At 45.3% G+C, this 23,650-nt stretch overlaps 1 protein-coding gene across 1 annotated transcript in view; it reads left to right on the top strand.

Annotated features, from left to right (window-relative positions):
- PTPN14 (protein tyrosine phosphatase non-receptor type 14) overlaps positions 1-23,650 on the top strand; it is a 193,136-nt gene that overhangs the window by 105,405 nt on the left and 64,081 nt on the right. The window contains exon 4 of the mRNA XM_002717512.6: positions 22,353-22,450. Within this exon, the coding sequence (XP_002717558.4) occupies positions 22,353-22,450 (98 nt within the window). The remainder of the gene's footprint in view (positions 1-22,352; positions 22,451-23,650) is intronic.

The raw sequence follows: 23,650 nt of genomic DNA, 5'->3' as shown, positions 1-23,650 counted from the left end.
TCAACACTTTTCATGATCATTGGTCAGAGCCAAATGAAGAAGCCAGGCATCCTGCACTTGAGTGACCTCCTGTGCCACAGCCTACGCTTACACCATCCTTCAGCTGCTCTTCCCCTTGGTAGAAGTTCCTACTTGGAGTCACACTGTCACTCCCATGCCAACAGTCGTTTTTTTAAGGTAAACTGGTTGTTGAAGTTTAACACAGACAACTGCAAAGCTTGTCAAATGTAGTGCCATTGAATCTTTCCAAAGTGAACATGTCCACGTGACCAGTTCATAGAGCAAGAATCAGAACATCACCAGCTTTTTGATCAACATTTTGAGAGGTATCCATACTGTGTACAGTTGATTGCCACATAATATTCCATTATGGGACCGTATGGCAACATACCCATTCTACGCTTGAAGGACATTGGGATTGTTTTCAGTTGGGAGCCATTATGCATTGTGCTGCTGTGAACATTTCTAGTACTCATTCTATGGACAGTGTTGCACAGGGCTTTGATGAATATGCTCATTCTTGTTAAGATGCATTTATTTTATTTGAAAGGCAGAGTTACAAGTAGAGAAGGAGAGACAGAGATTGATTTTCCATTCATCGATTGACTCCCCAGATGAAGACAACGTCTGGCACTGGGCCACGCTGAAGCCAGGAGCCTGGAACCCCATCCAGGTCTCCTGCATGGGTGGCAGGAGCCCAAGCACTTGCAGTATCTTCCGCTGCTTCCCCAGCTGTATTAGAAGGGAGCTGGATCACAAGTGGAGCAGCCAGAACTTGAACCAGCACTCTTAGGATGCCAGTGTCACAGGCAGTGGTCTAACCCACTGTGCCACAGCACCAGCCCCAACTCATTAAGTCTTTATAACAGCTCCTTGAGATAGTGGTGTTACTCTGACTTCACAGACTATGAAACTAAGACACAGAGAGGTTGAGTAACTTGCACAAGGTCAGAGTGAGCATGCGTTATAGCTGTGATTTGCTCTAGAAGCCACACATTTATCCCTCTGCTGTGTGCCTTTCCAGTTAGGTCCTTTCCAGGCCACTCTGCACCTTGTGAGCTGAAACAAAGGCAGTAGCAAAAGGCACAGCTTTAGAGCTGGACACCCGTGGGTTTGATTTCAGCCTCTGCCACTCGCTTCCTCTGTGACCCCGGGTGAGCTCTTTGTCCTTCCTAAGACCCGGTTTCTCCATGAACAGTGGTCGTTGTGAGCATGCAGCTGGTTAGTAAATAGAACGCTTCCTAGCACATGACCCCGTTACTGTTACTTGATCTCCTAACTTGTGTCCGCACCACTTCTCTTTGTAATGTGGCATATACACCAACTGTAAGCATCTTTCTGAAAGACCACTTTAATAACTTTTCCTAAAAGTCTTCAATATCTTAGCCGTTGAAATTGAACCATTGCAAAACTGCATTTTCCTTACTGCCTCCTACTTACACAGTGCTGCCTGGCCCATTCAGTGTCTCCAGTCACTCTGGGCTTCTCACTCCTTCTCTCTTTGCCAGTACTTGCAGTATCTCCCTCTCCCTTTTTCCTTCCTGCCTTATAAACCTCCTTTGTCTCCCAGACTCAACTCTGGGCATTCATTCAACACATTTATTGAGTATTTCCTAAGTGTAAGGCACTTTGTCCAGTAGGTAGAATGTTTCAAGTTGTCAGTCCTATCCTACAAAGGTGTTTCTAGACTATTTGGGAAGATTAGATTGTCACGTAAGCGTATTTGAACAGCAGAGTGGTATGGGATGGATGGGAACTGGACATACCTCTCAGGAGCAGAATGGTGAGAAACTTTGCAGAGGCGTGCTGTTCAGGAATCTCTGGAGAAGCAGAACTAATTGCATGTTTTTGTGTATATAGGGAACAAGTTTATTTTAAGGAATTGGCTCAGGCAGTCGTGGAGGCTTAGCAGATCCAAAATCTGCGGGATAGGGGGCAGGCTAATGACCCAGGGAAAGTTGCAGTTCAAGTCCAAAGGTCGATTCCTTCTCCTTCTGGGGTGGTCATTTTATGAAGGCCTCAGCTCTTTGGATGAGGGCCACCTACATTGTGGCAGATAATCTGCTTTATTCAGAGTTTACCAGTTTTAATGTTGCTCACATGTAAAAATAATACCTTCACAGAAACATCTAGAATAATGTTTGACCAATCAATAACAGACTCTTGTGGCCTAACCAAACTGAAACACAAGCTTAACTATCATAGGAGGTATCCTTGGAATAGAGCCTTTGAAGACGATACTGGATTTTGATAAGTGATTCAGATTAATTTTGCATTGCTGTTAGAAGACAGTTACAGGAGAGAGAGAGAGGGAGGGAGGGAGGGAGGGAGGGAGGGAGAGAGTGTAGTGGCTGGAGCTGAGCTGAATCAATCTGAAGTCAGGAGCCAGGAGTTTCCTCTGGATCTCCCACAGGGGCGCAGGGACCCAAGCACTTGGGCCATCTTCTACCCTCCTAGGCCACAGCAGAGAGCTGGATAGGAAGTGGAACAGCTAGGACTCAAACTGGCATGCATATGGGATGCCAGCATTGCAGGCAGTGGCTTTACCTGCTATGCCACAGCGCAGGCCTCAATCGTGACTTTTATGAGGAAATCAGCCTGTCTATAAGTACCACTATGCCTCTGTGTAGGAGTCAATGAAGTCACATAGAAGAGCTAGAATGAAAAAAATGGAGAAATACGTGGAGTTGATTTCTGTGAGGCAAGTGTAACAGCACAGTACAGTGTGCCAACATAAAGATGGTAGTGGCTGTCCATCAGTTTTTATAAAAACAGCAGTAAATTTATGTAACTGTAAGTTACACAAACTTGGTTTGCTTCCCTAATCTTTTTAGTGCATGTCTTTTGATCAAGTTATACCACAAAGATTATTTTTTTTTATTTTTTTATTTTTATTTTTTTTGACAGGCAGAGTGGACAGTGAGAGAGAGAGACAGAGAGAAAGGTCTTCCTTTGCCGTTGGTTCACCCTCCAATGGCCGCCGCGGCCAGCGCGATGCGGCCGGCGCACCGCGCTGATCCGATGGCAGGAGCCAGGAGCCAGGTGCTTTTCCTGGTCTCCCATGGGGTGCAGGGCCCAAGCACCTGGGCCATCCTCCACTGCACTCCCGGGCCACAGCAGAGGGCTGGCCTGGAAGAGGGGCAACCGGGACAGAATCCGGCGCCCCGACCGGGACTAGAACCCGGTGTGCCGGCGCCGCTAGGCGGAGGATTAGCCTAGTGAGCCGCGGCGCCGGCCCACAAAGATTATTTTTAATGCCACTAGCCTTTAGTTTGCTGGTGTTGTTGAAGTATGGCAGTTTTGCAAGGGGAGCAAGTGGAAAAGACCCTTGATTTGGACTTTCCAGAGAATTTGCCAAGTGCTGGATGAGAACAGGGCTTCATTTCCCATTTCTTATCAGCTGTAGGTTGCAGTGAAAGACAATGTGGTTATTGTTGTCTAAAAAAATCAGTAGTTAAACCCCTTTTTGTCCAGATTTATTTTGTTAAAGAAGAGTCTGTTTGCTGACACTCTGTTCTCTGGTGACTGTCGCCAGAGAGGGGACTCCGGACGTGTGTTGGGGACACGGGGACAAAGTGGGCTTCCAGTGGGATAAGAGCAGTCTGTTGGTTTCCAGAGAGGTCTTTATCAGAAGTCCTTATTTTAGCTGCTCAGGCAAGAAGTCTTGCAGTCTTCCCTGTCTCTTTCTCCTTCACTCCACGTGCAGCCTTCAGATGTGTCCAGATTTGGGTACTTCTTCTACATCCACGCTCCCACTGTCACTGTGTCTGCTGTCATCTGTCCTGTCTGGCGTCCCTGTGGCCAGCCTGCGGCCTCCCAGCGCAGGTCCACATGTCAGCCAGTGCCGTCCGTTTCAGTGTCTGTCAGTTTACGTGGCTCCTTTGCTCAGCACCTCCCCCTTGGTGTGCCGCCATCCTTACAGTAGTCTGGGTCTTTCCAGTGCCTTCTGTGGTTCGCTCTTGCCCTCCCCTTTCTCCTGTCAGCTCAGTCACTCATCTTGCTCACTCTTTGCAACAGAGCCTCTTGCCTATTCATGAACACGCCATCGTGCACTGTCCTACAAGCCCCTGTACTTGCTGTTCCCTCTGCCTGGAGCTGTTTCATCCGTCCTGCAAATAAATAGCCACGTGGCTAGGCTTTGTTTCTACACTTGGTCTTGGCCAAAAGGCCGAGAAGCAGTTGTGCCTTGCTTCTTTCAGATCGTTGCTCAGAGTTCACCTTATCGCAGGGACCTTTCCTGATCACTTTAGCCTCACTGCTCCTTGTATCGCTTATCTGCTTTTATCTCGGTGGACCTATTATTTATTTACTTGATTATTGGCTGTCTTTCCCAGCAGAATATCAGTTCTACAACTGGGTTTGCTTAGTTCTTGCCGGTATCCCTGCTGCCTGGAATAACTCCTGGTATGTCAGGGGTGTTCATTCACATTTTTTGGAACAGATAAGTAATTGAATATATTTACTTGTACATTTCTGGCATTTTGCCAGTAGATTGTGTTAAAGTTGGTTTAATTTTCTTTTTTCTTTCTTTCTTTCTTTCTTTCTTTCTTTCTTTCTTTCTTTCTTTCTTTTTTTTTTTTTTTTTTTTTTAAGACAGGCAGAGTTAGACAGAGAGAAAGGTCCTCCCTCTGCCGGTTCACCCCCCAAATGGCCTCCACGGCTGGCGCGCTGTGCTGATCCGAAGCCAGGAGCCAGGTGCTTCCTCCTGGTCTCCCATGCGGGTGCAGGGCCCAGGCACTTGGGCCATCCTCCACTGCCTTTCCTGGCCACAGCAGAGAGCTGGACTGGAAGAGGAGCAACTGGGACAGAACCAGCGTCCCAAACGGGACTAGAACCCAGAGTACTGGTGCTGCAGGCAGAGGATTAGCCCAGCGAGCTGTGGCACCGGCCTTAATTTTCTTTTTAAAGATTTATTTCTTTATTTGAAAGGCAGAGTTGTAGAGAGGCAGAGAGAGGCAGATGGCTGCAATGGCCAGAGCTGAACTGACCCGAAGCCAGGAGCTAGGAGCTTCTTCTGGGTCTCCCCACACGGGTGCAGGGGCCCAAGAACTTGGGCCATCTTCTACTGCTTTTCTAACTGGTAGATTTTGTGCTGGTTTCGTGAACATGTTAATAAAATATAGGAAGCTGCATATTTTCTGCAGTCTTAACTCTTTAGAAGGAAATTCTGACGTTTTTGCTGAAGGAGCAATTTGAGTACCTACTTTCCTGTAGGAAAATGAATGAGGCCTTGCACCCACAGCGCACATCCATTTTCTAAGCTGGCACATCCTCCCCAGATTTCATGCCCCTAATTCTTAGTTCTTATATCTGATATATTCCTATTCTGGTTTCTAATAAGCTAATTTTAAGTTTTTTAATTTTGGATGAATAGAAATAATGTGCTAATAGCAGTCTCCTGTGTAGAATGACAGAAATGAGGAATATTCTGATTTGGGAATTACAGCGCATTCCAGTTCTTTGCTTGATAAACCACCCCCACCCCCTTGTCCCCATGCCCTAAGAAAAGGCTTACCTTCTCCCTGTGTGTAGTCATCACTTTGGGTCATCGTTTTTTTCTCTCTGGGAAAGTACACTTCTTACTGTGTCAGAAGTATGAAAGATTGTGTAGTAGAGATGGAGAAAGTTGAAGTGAAAATTCTGAAAGAAGAAGGATGTCTAAAATTGTTTTAAAATTGCATTCAACAGATGAAGTTTGTTGGCTCTCAGTCTTTAGTTCCAGAGACCCGGAAGGGATGTGAAAGGGAGAATTGTAGAGGGACATTTTCGTGCTCGACAATATCAAGCACAGTTTTGGCAGAAGTCATAGCAAAGGAAGATTCTAGATTCTTGGGCAGTGAGATGTTTGCTGGTTTGGTATTTTATCTTTGGCAGTTGTTGCCCACATTTGATATTCTCAGCTCCTTTTGAAGAGTCTGTGAAAGAAAGTTACTCATGTCCAGCATTAAAAATTCAGTAAAATGGTCTGTGGATTCTTGTTGCAATGTGCTTATAGCCTTCTCTAGTTTTTTTCTTTTCTTCCTTCCAGTTTCCCTTTGAGATTTATGCGTCAGTCTTACAGAAACTACAGACCATGCCCACTGACTATCCAGGCACAGTGTTGGAACAAAACAGCACTTGATTCTAGAATCAGAGACTTGGCGAGTGTCTTCCACACTCAGAGCCCCCATGTCTTCATGGGTAAATGGGAATCCTAGTGGCTCCCTTAAAGGATTGTTGTTTGAAGTACTACTCACGCTAACACTTGGAAAACAACCCTACAAATGTAGAGCACTGTCATTGTTAACAACTGTGAGCGTTTGAATACCCTGATTCCCTAGTATCTAGGGAAAATGATTAAAACCCTAATTGTGGAGCCTTAAGTCTTCCAAAACTTGTGATGGATGTGTATTGTGTCTTTATTATTTCAGCATACTCTAGGAACAGTGTGAAATACCTTTCAGTCAGTGTGCAGTTAACTATGTTTTAATCAAGGCCATATATATATATATATATATATATATATATATATATATAGTCAGCTGTCACCACAGCAACTAAATACATGATAAGATTACTTATGAAAGAAGAAGATACATTTCAACTCATAGTTTTGGAGGTTCACAATCTTAAGATTGGTTGACCCCATTGATCTGGTGGCAGAACATGTGCAGAGAAAGGATCACATGGTGAGTCAGAAACAGAGCTGCTAGGCCCAGTTTAGCTTTTAGTAGTCAACCCTCTCTCAAGAACTACCTTCCAAGGGCATGGCCCTAATACCTGAAGACTTCACACTAGGCCTCGCCTACTGGATCTAGTCTCCATTCTAATCCATTAACCATTAACATATGATGTTGGAGACCAAGTCCTTAACATGTAGACCTGTGGGGGACACCCAAACTGTAGCATCCTATGTGGCTAAATGAAGTCCTGCTCTAATGAACATGTACAGTAGAGACCTACTGTGTGCTACATTTTGAGGAGAAATGCAAAAGTGAAGAAAAAGTTCTAAAATATCCAAGGATGCAAAAATAGCTATAAATAATTTTTTTGTTCAATGCCATATTAGTTACAAAATGCAATGAGAATGTGGAAGGTAGAATGAATTATTTCAATTTAGTAGTTAGAGAAAGGCTATTATATAATACCTGGAGTTTAGGCAATTTTTGTTTTTTTTGCTGTTGAGTTCAGTATTGTCTTATGCCAACTCTTTCCATAACTAACTTCCAAAACGTTCTTTTATTTTTTTAAAAAAAGTTATTTATTTGAAAGGCAGAGGTACACACATACACACACACACACACACACACACACACACAGATCAATCTTCCATCTGCTGGTTCACTCCCCAAATGGCCACAATGGCTGGAGCTGGACAGATAGAAAACCAGGAGCCAGGAAGTTCTTCTGGGTCTCCCACATGGGTGCAGGGGTCCAAGGACTTGGGCCATCTTCTGCTGCTTTCCCAGGTGCATTAGCAGGGAGCTGGGTAGGTAGCAGAGCAGTCATGAATTGAATTGGCGCTCATGTGGGATGCTGATGCCACAGGTGGTGGCTTTACCCCCTATGCCACAGCGTCAGCCCCTAAAAAATCATTCTTTTAACCCACCTAATTTTTCTGATTTGGTAGATGATCATAATGCTTTTGACAAAATTGTTAAGTCTAGGATTATCTACTAAATCTGAATTATAGAACAGAGGGAGGTGGTCACTGTCCCCAAGGTACTTAAGGGCTAGTAGGGTGCAAAGCAGAAGTGAATTGGGCCTGTTATCATTAGAAATAGATAACATCTGTGATCTTGAAGCGCTGTGATGGGGTAGAAGGCGGGCAGAAATCATACTGGCCAGATGGAAATTGGGATGGGCTGTTTCCTCACAACAGGTTCACCCTGTGGAACTTAAGGTCATCTAGTAGGAACTCAGAAATCTCTCTTACATTGCTTACTTTTGAGTAGAAATAGCAACTCTTTTGCTCAGAGCATCCCATCCAGCTTTTGTGTGTGTTTTATCTGTCCATGTTTACAAATGTGCCATGAGGGCTCTCTCTCATGTAACTTAGATCTTTCCAAGTTGTGAGCATGAGAAAATGTACATCAGGTGACTGACAGCATGGGGTAGGTGGGCACCTATGGCATTTAAGGTAAAAGCCTAAAGCCCAACTATTAGAAATTAAAATTTAAATTGGTTGGGGCCGGTGCTGTGGCGTAGTAGGCTAAGCCCCTGCCTGTAGGTCCAGCATCCCATTTGGGCACCAGTTCGTGTCCCAGCTGCTCCTCTTTTGATCCAGCTCTCTGCTTATGGCCTAAGAAAGAAGAAGAAGATGGCCTAAGTGCTTGGACCCCTACACCCATGTGTGAGACCAGAGGGAAGCTCCTGGCTCCTGGCTTTGGATTGTCCCAGCTCTGGCCATTGCCACCACTTGGGGAGTGAGCCAGCAGATGGAAGACCTTTTTCTCTGTCTCTCCCTGTCTCTTTCTGTAACTCTGCCTCTCAAATAAACAAATCTTTTTAAAAAATTAAAATTGGTTAATAAATTTAAGTAGCAACTAGAGTTTACAGTTAGGCTTGGGTAACTCTTAGGAACTCAGTTTGGGGGGCTGGCGCCGTGGCGTAGTAGGTTAATCCTCTGCCCACGGCGCCAGCATCCCACATGGATACCAGTTCTAGTCCTGGCTGCTTCTCTTTTGACCGACCCAGCTCTCTGCTGTGGCCTGGGAAAGTGGTAGAGGATAGCCCAAGTGTGGCCCTGCACCCACATGGGAGACCAGAAGGAGGCTCCTGGCTCCTGGCTCCTGGCTCTGGATCAGCACAGCTCTGACCGTTGTGGCCATTTGGGGAGTGAACCAATGGAAGGACGACCTTTCTCTCTGTCTCTCCCTCTCACTGTCTGCAACTCTAACTCTCAAATAAAAAAAAAAAAAAAGGAACTCGGTTTGGATGGGATCGTAGTTAAAATGACAGAGATGCTGGGTTGAGGGATGTAGACAATGTAGACATTGCTGAGGTGTCCCTGTCCCAAGACAGATGGACCAAAGACAGCAAAAGGCAGGAAGGAATCTGCTCATCACTATAAACAGACAAAAATCACAGATCATTCCATCTAAACTTAGAGTGGAGATTGCCACAGCTGGTAGGCATTCCCTTGGCCTGGCTTCTCACTTGCCTTTTGGTTAACGTAGAGCCTTAGGTTGCTTCTTGATGTGCAAGCTGGTAAGTCAACACCTTCCATTGACAAGACTGGAAGAAGGGCAGCAAAAGGCCGTTTTCTCGTGCTTGTCCTACTTTCCTGATAGGAATCTGGGTTGACGACCATAGGAGCCTGGGACCTGGATTTCTCATTTATTCCCTGCACGCTGAGTTTCAGGGTCACCAGTAATGGGCCTAGTCATACATACGCACAGATCTCAGCATTTTTTGTGACAAAATAAACTTTTAGTTCTATTTTCCACACACTTTTTGAAGCACCCTCATTTGACTTAATATGAGCTTGGAATTTCTGTTTCTTCTATTTTTATCATAGTCTCTAGGGATGTACAGTTAATTACTTCCATTGCCTCATTGCACCCATCATATTTATTAAGCCTGTAGTATTTCTTTGACTCTGGAACATGTCTTATCAACAGAGAAGTGACTTTTTTTTCTTTTCTTTTTTTTTTTTTTTGACAGGCAGAGTTATAGACAGAGAGACAGAAATGTCTTCCTTCCGTTGGTTCACCCCCCAAGTGGCCACTATGGCCAGCGCGCTGTGCCGATTTGAAGCCAGGAGCCAGGTGCTTCTCTCTCCCATGGGGTGCAGGGCCCAAGCACTTGGGCCATCCTCCACTGCCCTCCTGGGCCACAGCAGAGAGCTGGCCTGGAAGAGGAGCAACCGGGACAGAAACGGCACCCCGACCGGGACTAGAACCCGGGGTGCCGGCGCTGCAGGCGGAGGATTAGCCAAGTGATCCGTGGCACCGGCCCTGAAGTGACTTATTTTGACAGTTGCTTGCTTGAATTAGGGGTTCTACAGGAGGACTCGCGACCATTCAGAGACAAACCTCTTGCCTCAGATTTGTTGATTTCTGCGTGTTTTCTCCTTTGGAGCAGGCATATTGCTCACAGCAGTGCTGCTCCTCCATCTGCTAGCTCCACCAAATTTCCAGGGATATAATGCAGACTGCTTGGCCACAAACCTGGCTCTTTACCAGAAAGTCAGATCCTTGAGTTGTTGAGTCACCCGACCTCCAGATGCCGTTTAAACTGCTTTTTCCCACAGCGGAATTTTGGAAATACTATGAACACATGACTTTCAGGGCAGGCAGGTATATATTTTGAGCTAATGAGTCAAGACAGGTTTATTGCTTGTGTAACAGGTAAGGTCTTATACTGTGCAGGTGCAGTTTGGAGTGGTTTGGCCTGGCTGCTCATCATGGGGCATGTTGTGTGTTGTTGATTTGTTGCATATGGGCCTTGATTTGTGTTCTGTTTGCCCATGATTAGGGTTTATTTATTTATTTAAATTTTTTTTATTTATTTGAAAAACAGAAAGGGAGACATAGAGATCTTCCACCCACTGGTTCATTCCCCAGATGCTTGCAGCAGCCTAGATTGGGCAGGCCAAACCCAGAATCTGGCAACTCAATCCAGGTCTCCCACCTGAGTTGCGGGGATCCAGGTTTTTGGGCCATCACCTGCTGCCTCCCAGAGTGCTGGACTTGGCACGGACCTGGATCTTGAACCCAGGCACTGGGGGCTGCGGGTGTCTCCGTGGCATCTTCGCTGCTTCAGCCAGTGCCTTCCTCCCATCCAGTTCATTTGAAGCTCTTTGTTCCTGATTGTTATCCTCACCCAGGTTTCACCTGTGAAAGCTGTTACCTATCTCAGAGTGGGTTGAGTTATTTACACATAAACAGGTGGTCCATACTGGAGGACTATTTTTGCTCTTCGTATGAAGTTAGAAGTGTCTTAAGGTTTTCTGTTTGAAATGTGATGGATTATGTTTCTGAAACTTTCAGGTGCCTCTCAAAGCGTGGAAATAGTGTCTAACAACCTTGCCACGAGCTGATTAATCCCCCCTTCCGATTGTCTTTACCTGTCAGTATTTCAGTTGTTCAGAAACCTTTATTGAGCACCTGTGAGTGCCGGCTGTTAACAGAGTTGCCTGTGAGGAGGTCGTGGTGGAGTGGGCTGGTGCCGGTGACACTGCAGGACAGGGCTGGGTGAGGGACAGTGGGGCTATGAAAGGGGCCCATTTACTTGTTGAGTGGGTTTCAACTGAGCCTGGAGGAATGGGTGGGCGGTTGTGCAGATGGAGAGCAAGGAAACAGCACAGAGGCAGGAGACATCTCAGCAACTACAGGGAAGCAGAGTAAATGTATTGTAGCTCAAGAGTGCGGTGTCCGGTGAGGCATGAGATTGGAAAGAGAGTTCTGGCGTGCTCACAAGGAGCCTCATGTGCTGTATCAGGGGTCTGGGCATTTTCCTGGTTACAGTCACGCGTATTTTGTTCCTTGAAGAAAAAAATTCATGTCACATAAAATTCACCATCTTAACCATTTTAATTTATACAATTCAGATGTTTATGGTCTGTTCTCAAGGTTGTCTAAACACCCCCATGATCTGATTAGCAGTCACTCCCTGTTCCCCTCTTCCTCTGTCCTCTGGTGGCCACTCATCTATGGGTTTGTCTGTTCTGGGCATTTCACGTAAATGGAGTCATACAAGGTGTGACCTTTTGTGTCTGGCTTCTTCCACTTAGCATTGTATTTCTCAGTTCCGCCGTGTCATAACATGTACCAATAATTCATTCCTTCTTGTGGCTAGATAATAATCCATTGTGTGGGTAGACCACATTTTGTGTATCCATTCATCAATTAATGGACATTTGGTTGTTTCCTCTTTTTGGCTATTGTGAATACCATTGTTATAATCATGCACAAGTTTTTGTGTGCGTGAATGAATTCTCGAATTTCTTAGTTATGTATCTAGGTTCATAATTGCTGGAGCATGTGGGTAATTTTATATTTAATTTTTAAGACTTATTTATTTGAAAGAGTTAGAGGAGAGGTAGAGATAGAGAAAGAGAGGCAGAGGGGAGAGAGAGCCAGAGAGAGAGAGAGAGAGATCTTTCATCTGCTGGTTCACTCCCCAGATGGCCATAACAGCTGGAACTGCACCGATCCGAAGCCAGGAGCCAGGAGCTTCTTCCAGGTCTCCCATGCGCAGGCAGGGGCCCAAGGACTTGGGTCATCTTCTACTGCTTTCCCAGGCTGTAGCAGAGAGTTGGATTGGAAGTGGAGCAGCCGGGGCTTGAACTGGTGCCCATATAGGATGCTGTCACTGCAGGTGGTGGCTTTTTCTGTTACGCCACAGTGCCCGCTTCTTAAATTCTTGAATAACTGCAAAAAAAATGCTTTCCAAGTCTTTGGAGATTTTAAGGCAGATCAAAACAGACAGATTTGGGGATAAGTATTTCTACTTCTGTTGTGTTTTTCTATTCAGGGCATAACCATTCATAGCAGCAATCCCTCTCTGACTTGTTTAAATCCTATATATATGATTGCCAAGAAGGAATCTGTACCCAGTAGTACAGGATGGAACAGTAGTGATGTTGGGGCATTCGCTCTTTTTCTGTGATGTATTACAGAAAATGAGTTTGCTTTCTTAAACAGAACCCCTGATTAAATTATAGGCTATTATTAGGGAATTTATTGTCCTTATAAACTGTGCTTGGATTCCCTGTAATTTGTTATAATTAATGCAAAAGTTCAGGAGCAGAAAGCAAGGATCAGGTTGTGGCTTGCCTGTGTCTTTTGCAACACCTTGCTATCATTGGCCGTTTTTCACTGCTGGTTAAGGCCCTGTGTGTATTTGTGTGCATTTAAACAAACATTATCCTTTTTAGGAAAGAATTGCAATCCTTTGACTCACTGAAACTGAAGGAGTCTCAGGAAGAAGTTAGGTATCCTTGGTAAAAGAGGGTAGTTATTGATTAGTGCACGTTGCAAACCTTTGGAATTGAACTTTTGCCAAGAAAATCTTGTCTGTATGTGTTTCAGTCCGTGCTTGTGTTTTTATTTTCCTGCATGCACATGTGGTAGCTGGTGGTATGAAAAAAGCCTAAGAAAAACCTTTCCTTTTAAGGTTGCTTTTGTCAGAGTTGTAGTTCTAGCCTTTTCCTTTTGTTGGTTCCCCCCTCCCCTTTGGGGTTATTTCAGTTTTGCATAGTACCAGAGTGTTGACTTTGTAGCCTGTTAAAACTATGCAGAGTTTTAATAGATTACCAACTTGAACATACGTTAAATATAAGAATTTTTAGGTAGTGGGTGGCTCACTTACCAAACACATTATTATACATCAGTAGTCATAAACTGGATTTCTTCTCAAAGGTTTTGTGAATTGAGAGAAGGAGGCATTCAGGTTTATCTGGTTGCATGCCTGCATATGTGCTGTTTATTTGGGCCTGGCAGCCAGGGAACAGTGTGGGCCACCCTGCCCATTAATCTGGATTAACAACTGCAAACACCCTTTGTAATTGATGGAATGTGTGATCTCTCTCTTGTTGGCATCTCTGTCAATCCAAGACTGAAAATTGCTTTCTTTGCTCTCCTATACTCCAGGATTCTGGAAGTTTGTGCCTGTTGCCCCTTTTACTGTCTTCTGCAACAGAAAAATGTTTGATTTTTTGCATAACAATAAAGAGCAAGCAAAGCTATGTGGGGCTTTAGGACACACTGCACTGTCCTAGGAGAACTGGGTTCCAGTACATTCTAGTAAGATTCTTCTGATACCGTTAATTGTAAAAGAAGTTTTCTAACAAGGAAAGGGCATTTTAAGTCTTACCTTGCCTTTTTAAAAAATATTTATTTATTTATTTGAAAGGCAGAGTTATAGAGAGGTAGAGGCAGAGAGAGAGAGAGAGAGAGATCTTCTATTTGGGTTCATTTTCCCATGGCTGCAATGGCCAGAGCTGGGCCAATTCAAAGCCAGGAGCTAGGAGGTTCTTCCGGGTCTCCGACGTGGGTGCAGGGGCCCAAGAACTTAGGCCATCTTCAGCTGTTTTCCCGGGCCATAGCAGAGAGCTGGATCAGAAGTGGAGCAGCCAAAACTGCTGGCACTACAAGTAGTGGCTTTTAGCCCTATGCCATGGTGTTGGTTCCTTATCCTGCTCTTAATAACAATGCCAAAACAATCTGTCTCTGTCTGGCCCTCCTATCCTGACATTTCTTTAAAAAAGGATTCAAAGGCTGAGGGATTTAAGGATGGGTTCCTCTCTCCAAATTGCCACATCCCTACTAACGTGCAGATGGGATGAAACAAATTGGTTTGACTAAACTTGAGCTATGGGGAGACAGGCAGATAGGAGCCATGCAGTGCGTGTGATGCTGCAGGTAAGTAGTGAGGCTCACAGAGTGCTGCCACTGCCCTGTTGCTCAGCGGGAAAGAGCAACTTCTGTCTGCCCCAGACCTTCTTGAGCAGAGGAGGTTGCAAGAGTAATGCAAGGGGGATGGATGCTGTTCACACAATTCACTAGGTGTTAGCAGGGTATAGCAACAGAATTAAGTCTGGGTAATTTGTTTTACAAATTTATTGGAAAGTGAGAGCTTCCATGTGTTGGTTCACTCCCCAAATGCCTGCAACTGCCAGAATCAGGCCAAGCTGAAGCCAGGAGCCAGAAGCACAATCCAGGCCTCTCATGTGGGTGGCAGGAACCCAACTACTTGAGCCATCACCTGCTGCCTCCCAGAGTCAGCATTGGTTGGTAAGCTGGAATCAGAGCATAGCCAGGAATAGAACCCGGGTGCTTGATATAGGATGTGGGCTTCCCAACTGCTGTCTGTACTGGTAGGCCAAATATCCACCCCTGGGTGATATGGTTATGATCCAGAATACAGAAATCACTATGTGCAGGGGGTCAGCAGAGACTTGTGTATAACTGCATTTTACTGTTTTTAAACAATCTATATTTAGAAATCCATAGGTGAGGGCCCAGTTTCTATATGCTGCTGTGCCTAGCCTCTTCTACATAGAGGCTATGATCCAAGACCCCGAACTTGTGCCCCTCTGGGCTGCATTTGAAGTTCATCCTTCTGCCTTGGGGGAGCAAGGTGAAATATCTCAGATACTGCTGCTGGGAGGGAAAAGCAGTCTGGAGAGTCCATGGGCCAGGATGTGAGACATGCTTGTAATGTGATTTGATTGAAAAGCTTCTTGATGAGCTGGCATTGTGGTGCTGCAGGTTAAGCCACCACATGCAATGGCTGTATCCCACGTGGATGCTGGCTCAAGTTCTCTTCCAGGTACCTGCTAATGTACCTGAGGAAGCAGCGGAAGATGGTTTGGCTTCCTGCTACCCATGTGGGAGACCTGGATGGGGTTCCAGGCTGCTGACTTTGATCTGACCCAGCCCTGGCCATTGTGGCCATTTGGGGAGTGAACCAGCAGATGGAAGATCTGTCTCTCCCTCTCTCTGTAACTCTGCCTTTCAAAATAAATAAATAAATAAATAAATGTTGACAACAAAAAAATTTCTTGTTTCAATATTTGCTACATTTGCAACATGTGTGGTTGCACAGACCCTCTAACTAAAGATGGGGCGGGTGGAGCTTGGTAATCAAAACTCTTCCTTAGAGCATGATGGGGGAGGTTCATAAAAGTCCCCAGGGAGGGACTGGCACTGTGGCATGGTGGACTAAGCCCCCACTTGTGGTGCCAGCATCCCATATAGGCACAGGTTTGCATCCCGGCTGCTCCTTTTCCAATCTAGCTCTGTGCTATGGCCTAGGAAAGCAATGGAAGATGGCTCAAGTCCTTGGGCCCCTGCAGCCACATGGGAGACCTGGAAGAAGCTCCTGGCTTTTGATCGGCTCAGCTGAGCAGTTGTGGCCATCTGGGGAGTGAACCTCTCTCTTTCTCTCTCTCTGTAACTCTCTCTCACAAATAAATAATAAAAATCTTAAAAAAAAAAAGTCCCCAGGGAATGGTGTTTTTATTCTCATTGTTGTTAGTCTGCAGTGGAATTCATGGCTTGCTTCATGGCTAGGAGTCATGTGGCACCCTCAATGCATCTGAGGTAGACCAGGGTTTGCTCCAGTTCTGCTCTTGCCTTTAGGGACCAGTGACACCTTTGGCAGGTCCTCCTCCTCCTGAAACAGTATCCTTCAATAGGACCCAAAGGGTTGGACTTGAAGTTTTAAAATCCTTCCTTCTATAAATAGCTTAAGTTCCATGATGCTGATATGTGCTTTGAGATTAGGCTCAAAGATGTCACACTATCTGATCCCTAAATCTCTGTGGCTTTCAAAGCAGGCTTATTTCTTTCCTGCCTTACCTGTCCACTGTGGGTCCATTGAAGGCTCTGCTCCCTGCTATCTTTCCAGAGACTCAGCTAACTGAGCAACAGATCCTCCCTGGACACTGCTGTTCTCAGGGCAAAGGGAGATAGAGATGGGGAACCTGGTACTGTTCTGAAGGCTTTGCATGAGGATAGCGGCCACTTTCACTGCTGTTTCAGCACTGGTCCCAAAACTGTGTCAGGGAGAGTGAGGTCGATGGGTGTGACCCTAGCAGAGGGGCCCACTGAGAGCAGCAGTGAACATTTGGAGCAGGAGCCAGGGCCTCCCACTCTCCTGTCCCCACTACCCCGTGATGGAGGCTGGGATGCTTGGATGAAAGTCTGACCAAAATCAGATCCTAAAGCTCTGCTGTTTAGATTACTGTTCCCTACTTGGGACACTTCCGCTGACTTGAATTTAGAATGACAACTCCACTTGTAGGATTGATAAGATAAATTTTTAAAAAAAGATTTATTTATTTATTTGAGACATAGAGTTAGAGAAAGGGAGAGACAGACAGAGGTATTCCATCTGCTGGTTCATTCCCCAAATGGCCGTGATGGCTGGACCTGGGCCGGTCTGAAGCAAGGAGCTTCTTTCAGGTCTCCCACCTGGGTGCAGGCCCAAGCATTTGGACCATCTTCCAGTACTTTCTGAGTCCATAGCAGAGAGCTGGATCAGAAGAGGGGCAGCTGGGACATGAACTGGTGCCTATATGGGATGTTAGCGCCACAGGTGGAGGCTTAGCCCGTTAAGCCACAGCACTGGCCCCATAAGTTTTTTTCTTTTTTTTTTTAAAGATTTTTATTTATTTATTTGACAGGTGGAGTTATAGACATTGAGAGAGAGACAGAGAGAAAGGTCTTTCTTCCATTGGTTCACTCCCCAAATGGCCACAATGGCCGGAGTACACTGATCCAAAGCCAGGAGCCAGGTACTTCTCCTGGTCTCCCATGGGGTGCAGGGCCCAAGCACTTGGGCCATCCTCCACTGCCCTCCCAGGCCACAGCAGAGAGCTGGACTGGAAGAGGAGCAACTGGGCTAGAATCTGGAGCCCATATGGGATGCCGGCACCACAGGCGGAGGATTAACCTAGTGCGCCATGGCACCGGCCCCAAGATAAGTTTTTAAAACTTATGTGGCCTCTGAGCTCCTCGCACCTTCCTTGTGGTGCTGTGGTAGTGCCGCCCATGCTTGGAGAGCACCACATGGAGCTGCTTCATCTAGAAGATGAACAGACCTGCAGGTAGAACTCACTTGCATATATACTTAGTTCCTCATATATGAACTAAAAAGAGTGATTAAAGGTCTTGGCACCACATATCTACAGGTTGAGGATATTACGGGCCTTTAAAACAAGGTTTATATATTTATTTTATTTGAATGGCAGAGGCAGAGAGGGAGCGAGGTAGCTGTCATAATCCTCTGTGCCACAGTGCCTGGCCCCCAATGTGGGCTTTTGGAAACTTCCTTTTTAAAATTTCAGGGGAAGAAGGAACTTGGAAAAGTCATGTATTTTCTCGCTCTGCTGTGGGAACATTCCAGATCAGTGAGGCCTCAACATCTGTCAGCTCCATTGTGATCCTTAATGACGCGGATGATCACAAAGCTGTTTCAAATTTATCCAGGTTAACCTGCATTTAATCAACAAATGAGTCTTCTCTTTAGACTGAAAACAGAAAGAAAATTTGAAAATAGAAATTTTGCCTTTATTCGGCAGTTAGAATTATGTTCACCAATCCCTAGAGGGAGAATAGAATCCTAACCCAGAACCATTCTTTGGGCTTCACCAGTCAGATGGACTATTTTCAGGTCTTTGAATATGAAAAATATTAAAAAGTTTTCCTTGGGAACTTGGATTTTCAAAGAGGATCTCTTTGGAAAGTTGGCAAATACTTACTTTCCTGGCATGAGGCTTGTTTTTTTTTTTTTTTTCTTCCCCTTTCCTCTCCACCCAAAGCTATGACAGGGTGGAGTATACTTCTGTGAAATTGCATGTTTCCAAAATAGACTCCACTGTTAGATTTTACTGGTGTTATAATTGAATCTCTAATCAAAAATAAGCAAAACCAAGCATTCTAAAAATAGAACTTCAGTTTATATTCTCTAATTTAGTCTTCATATTCCATAGAATTTCTGTATTTTGTAAAAGTGCCTTCTGTGCAAGAGCAAAACAACCAATTTCCAAGGTGGTTTTAATTTCACTCTTGTTTCTGCAGACTGGAATAGTTAAACCTGTAGTCTCATGTGGCATGAGCACTATATCATGACTGCTGTTCAACATCTCTTATAGTCTGGGTTGCTTCCAGAAGAGAGCACTGCTTTTTTTTAGATCCTCGATTTTATATCCCGGCACAAACCAAGCCTACATCCAGCCTAAATGGCAAGGATCTCTCCTGGTATTCCTTGCTACCGGATTGTGATTCACTGCTTCCTAGGTTAGTATGGACCGGCAGTAGAACTTGTTTGTGTATTAGAGAAGAGAGAGCTATAGATGAAAGTCGGGTTCAGCCAGATAAGAAAAACTAGAACTACTATTTTGCTAAATCCTGTGGATAACTTGATTGGTAATCTGTTCCCAAAGGAAGCCAGATCGCTAATAAATGATCATAGGTGATCATTTTCACCTCCAGGGTGACGGGTGAAAAAGCTGTAGCTCTGGCAGACCGTGCCAGGATAACACCTTTTAAAGTGTTGGATGTCTTGGTTGTTTAAAACTTAACCTGTAGATAGTGCATTAAAACACATGGCGGCAGTGATCCGAGCCGGTGGGCATCTCCATACGGCAGACTCTGTCTTTGCTCCCTGCAGGATGGCCCTTGGCACCTAGTAGCTCTGTGCTCTCAGGCAGTGCTTAATAAGTACGTGTCACTGTCCATCTGTCTCCTGGGCTTATAGAACAGAAAATAAGTCAGAGCCACCGAAAAAGCAAAGACACAGAGTGGAATGTATGAAACATTGTGGCAATAGGTGAGCTTCACCATCCTTTCCTACCTCAAGACTTAGTTTTCTGGTTTGTTCGTTTTGAGAATTCCATTGTCCTTTTCCTTCTTCGATAGGGCTCCTTCACATCCTGAGATTCTGCTTTTGCATACTTTTGGGTTATTTTGTTTGTATTTGGAAGATCTCTCTCTCTCTCTCTTCCTCTCTTTCTCTCTGTAACTCTGCCTTTTCAAATAAATAAATCTTTTTAAACAAGCATTTTATTTGAAAGGCAGAGGGACAGACAGAAATCCCCATCCCCTGTTTTCACTCCCCAAATGCCTGCAAATGGCCAAGGCTGGCCAGGCTGAAGCCTGGAACTCAGAACTCCACCGAGTCTCCCATGTGGGTGGCAGGAGCCCAGGTTCTTGAATCATCACTGTTGCCTCCCAGCATGCTGATTAACATGAAGCTGGAATTGAAAACAGAGCCAGGACTCGAACCCAGGCAGTCAGATAAGGGATGTGAGTGTCCCAAGTGGCCAAGTGGTGCCTTACCCACTACACCAAATGCCCACTCCAGGGTGTACATTTCTTGATGCACAGGTGCTAACAGAAAGCATTTTTGATGGAGTTCCTGGTTTGCTGAGTAAAAAACCGTGGAACCTGAGATGGTTGATGTTAGATTTTCAGCTCAGTTCTGTTTCCCTTTGCAATGGGAGACAAGCAAACAACAGTGGGAACTCGACCATAGGAATGCATGGGGTCCTCCTTCTGCAGTGTTAACTCACCTTGTGTGAAACATCCGAAAATTCACCTGGGCTGGAGACCTGAGTGTAGTGAACCGGGAAGAAAAGCAAGCCAGAAAGTAGTCATGTGGCGTATTTACTCTGAGAATTATTTAGTCTTGGATATTTTGGTTTTCTCTTGTAATGTTTCTTTAAATTCATATAAAATCATTGCTTCAGAATGTTGTCATTTAGTCTGATTCTCTTCTGTGAAGAGTCAGGTCTTGACTTTCCGCTTTCCTATCACATATTTTTGCAGCAGACTCCCTAAAACACACACACACACACACACACACACACACACAAAGGGCCTTTAACTTTACACCATGTTTAAAAATTCCCCTTCCTAATGTTTCCTCCTTGTGAGTTTGTGCCCGTTCAGAAACAGCAGCACTATGACATCATTCCCATCAAAAGACTTCCAAATGTGAATTCTTAGATGAATCTCTGTTCCTGTTTGTTGGGACTTAGCTGGGTAGAAGGATTATGAGGCTGTTAAGACTGTGTGAAGAAAGAACAGTGTCCCCTGAGTTCATGAGTGCCCCAGCAGGTGTGCATGGATGCAAAAGAGTTTCTCTAAAAGCCAGTGGAGGCTGTTGTTACACACTTTTCATTCATGTAGTCAGACGATGGAGGCAAGAATTGAAATTACTGATTATGCCGGCGCCGCAGCTCACTTTGCTAATCTTCTGCCTGCGGCGCTGGCACCCTGGGTTCTAGTCCCGGTTGAGGTGCCGGATTCTGTCCTGCTTGCTCCTTTTCCAGTCCAGCTCTCTGCTGTGGCCCGGGAGTAAAGTGGAGGATGGCCCAAGTGCTTGGGCCCTGCACCCGCATGGGAGACCAGGAGGAAGCACCTGGCTCCTGGCTTCGGATCGGCGCAGCGTGCCGGCCGTAGTGGCTATTTAGGGGGTGGGCCAACAGAAGGAAGACCTTTCTCTCTGTTTCTCTCTCTCTCTCTCTCTCTCTGTCTAACTCTGCCTGTCTTAAAAAAAAAAAAAGAAAGAAAGAAAGAAATTACTGATTGGTGAAATCTGAAATGATTATTAATTTCTCAGGTTAAATAATCAAAGTAGGAAGAAAATAAGTCTTTAAAAAAAATAAAAAGGGAAAAGGCCAGCATAGTGGTATAGCAGATTAAGCTGCTGCCTGAAAAGCCGGATCCTATATCTGCCTGCTGGTTCAAATCCTTTGTGTTCCACTTCCAATTCAGATCCCTGTTACTGTGCCTGGGAAAGCAGCAGAGAATGGCCCAGGTCTTTAGGCCCCTGTACCCACATAGGAGACCCAGAAGAAGCTCCTGGCTTTGGCCTGGCCCAGCCCCAGCCGTTGCAGCCATTTGGGGGAGTGAACCAGCAGATGGAAGATCTGTCTCTCTCTCTCTCATCCTCTCTCTGTAACTCTTGAATTTTTTTATGGTCAGGGAATGTGGAGCCCTCAGGTGTAAAAGTCTATGGTGAGGAGATTCCACGTTTGGGTAATTGGAAGAGTGAGATTTTGTTGGCGAGGAAAAGTGGCTGTGTTTGTATCTGAGAACTGTTGTCTGGCCTGTGGCTTGATGCTGCGTATGGCCACATTCTGTCCCTCTGCACTTACTGATTGGAAAATCCACTTCAGGCTGGATAGTTGAAATGGGTGATGTTTTATGGGTTACAGATTTGTAAGGTGAAGCCCAGCTCTGAAAAGCTTAATGTACCCTTTTCCAGATGTCCTAATAGTCTGGCCTCCTTGTGGTGTGTACTACCCAGGTTTTACGTTTGAAAGATGCTGTGTTTCTTGGGTCTCTTTATGAATGTATGTTGTCCAGTATGGCTTTGGCAGTTGTGTCATTGTGGGTGTCCAGGGGCAGATGAGTGTTTTCGTTTTGGATGCTCTGGTACAAAGATCTGATCTTTAGCAGTAGCTCATCCTGCTGACCCACAAGTAAGTGGTTTGACGGGCATGCTCTCTGACGCAGAGGGAATGGGATGCAACACCTGCTGCATCAGACAAAGGTAAATACAGAGAGGTCATTTCCACCCTTTGTAAAGATGGCCTTCATTGACATCACCTGTGTGTCCTACTGTGCCCATGAGGTTTGGATATGAGGGTTCTTCAAAAAGTTAACAGAAAATAAAATTAAAAGATGTGTTCACTGTGGTGCAAGAGTTTTTTGAAGTCCATGTGTGGTTTTTTAACAGTACACATTTTTCATGAACTTGATGAAGACTCCCTCACATGCATGGGTTTCAAATTTTTCACAACAAAATAAGCTTTTTTAATCCCCCCCTTTTTTTGCAAACTTTTAAAAGCACCCTCTTATGGTTCAAGTATGTGCTTATAAATTTGCTTGTTCCTCTATTCCCACGAACAGATATCAGTATTACCTGCAAGTCAAAAAGGACGTGCTTGAAGGGCGCCTGCGGTGTACGTTGGAGCAGGTGATCCGGCTGGCCGGCTTAGCCGTGCAAGGTAAGGTGCAGTGAGGACCGGCGTGCCAGACTGCGTCTCCTGTGTGACTGTGGTGGTGCCGACCCCTCAGAGTCCAAAGTTAGATCGACTCAAGGGATCCCCCAGTCATGCTCCCTTTCCATTTTAAGGTATCTCAGCAAAAATGCAAACTTAGTGATTTTTTGGTGGCACGGTGGGAGACTTCTCAAAGCTCTGTGCAAACTGCTCATGCTTATATAATTACAATTTTATTTGAGGAAATTGCTTTTATCCTGTTTTAATTAAAGCTGCATTTCAGGGCTTGTGGGACATTTTTCTCACAATTATTCCACTGCACCATGTGGTCATATTCTGTGGCTTGAGGCTATGAATGTGTGACTGTCATAACAGTGTCAAGTTAGATGGCCTTTTTAAAAAAGATGTACTTATTTATTTGAAAGGCATTGTGAGAGAGGGATGAGGAAGCAGAGAGGGAGGGAGGGGGAGAGAGAGACAGAGAGAAAAAAAAAATCTTCCATCTGCTGGTTCACTCCCTAACTGTTCGCAACAGCAGAAAGTTGGCCAGACTGAACTAGGAACTCCTTCCAGTGTCCGACATGGATAACAGGAACCCAGTCCTTGGACCATCATCCACTACCTCCCAGGCATATTAGCAGGAAGCTGGATCAGAAGCACCAGGACTCAAACCAGGCACTCTCATACTGGAAGTGGGTATCCAGAGCAGCAGCTTAACCCACAATGCCTGCTTCAGTTCTGAGAGCTTTAAATGTTGTACTGTAATTTATTTTATTTATTTATTTATTTATTTATTTATTGACAGGCAGAGTGGACAGTGAGAGAGAGAGACAGAGAGAAAGGTCTTCCTTTTCCGTTGGTTCACCCCCCCAATGGTCACTGTGGCTGGCGTGCTGCGGCCAGTGCACCGCGCTGATCCGAAGCCAGGAGCCGGGTGTTTCTCCTGGTCTCCCATGCGGGTGCAGGGCCCAGGCACTTGGGCCATCCTCCACTGCACTCGCGGGCCACAGCAGAGAACTGGACAGGAAGAGGAGCGACCGGGACTAGAACCCGGTGTGCTGGCGCCGCAGGCGGAGGATTAGCCTATTGAGCCATGGTGCTGGCTTGTACTGTAATTTATTCTAATACAATTAGAGAGAGAAATTCAAAATCCACTGTTGCAACAAATTTGTATTGGAGTGAATGTACCTTTCAGCCTGTCCTATT

The sequence above is a fragment of the Oryctolagus cuniculus genome, chromosome 13 (genome assembly GCF_051225735.1).
Source record: "Oryctolagus cuniculus isolate XC-2025 breed Fujian yellow rabbit chromosome 13, ASM5122573v1, whole genome shotgun sequence".
Taxonomy (NCBI): domain Eukaryota; kingdom Metazoa; phylum Chordata; class Mammalia; order Lagomorpha; family Leporidae; genus Oryctolagus; species Oryctolagus cuniculus.
This window is presented reverse-complemented; position numbering and strand designations above follow the sequence as displayed.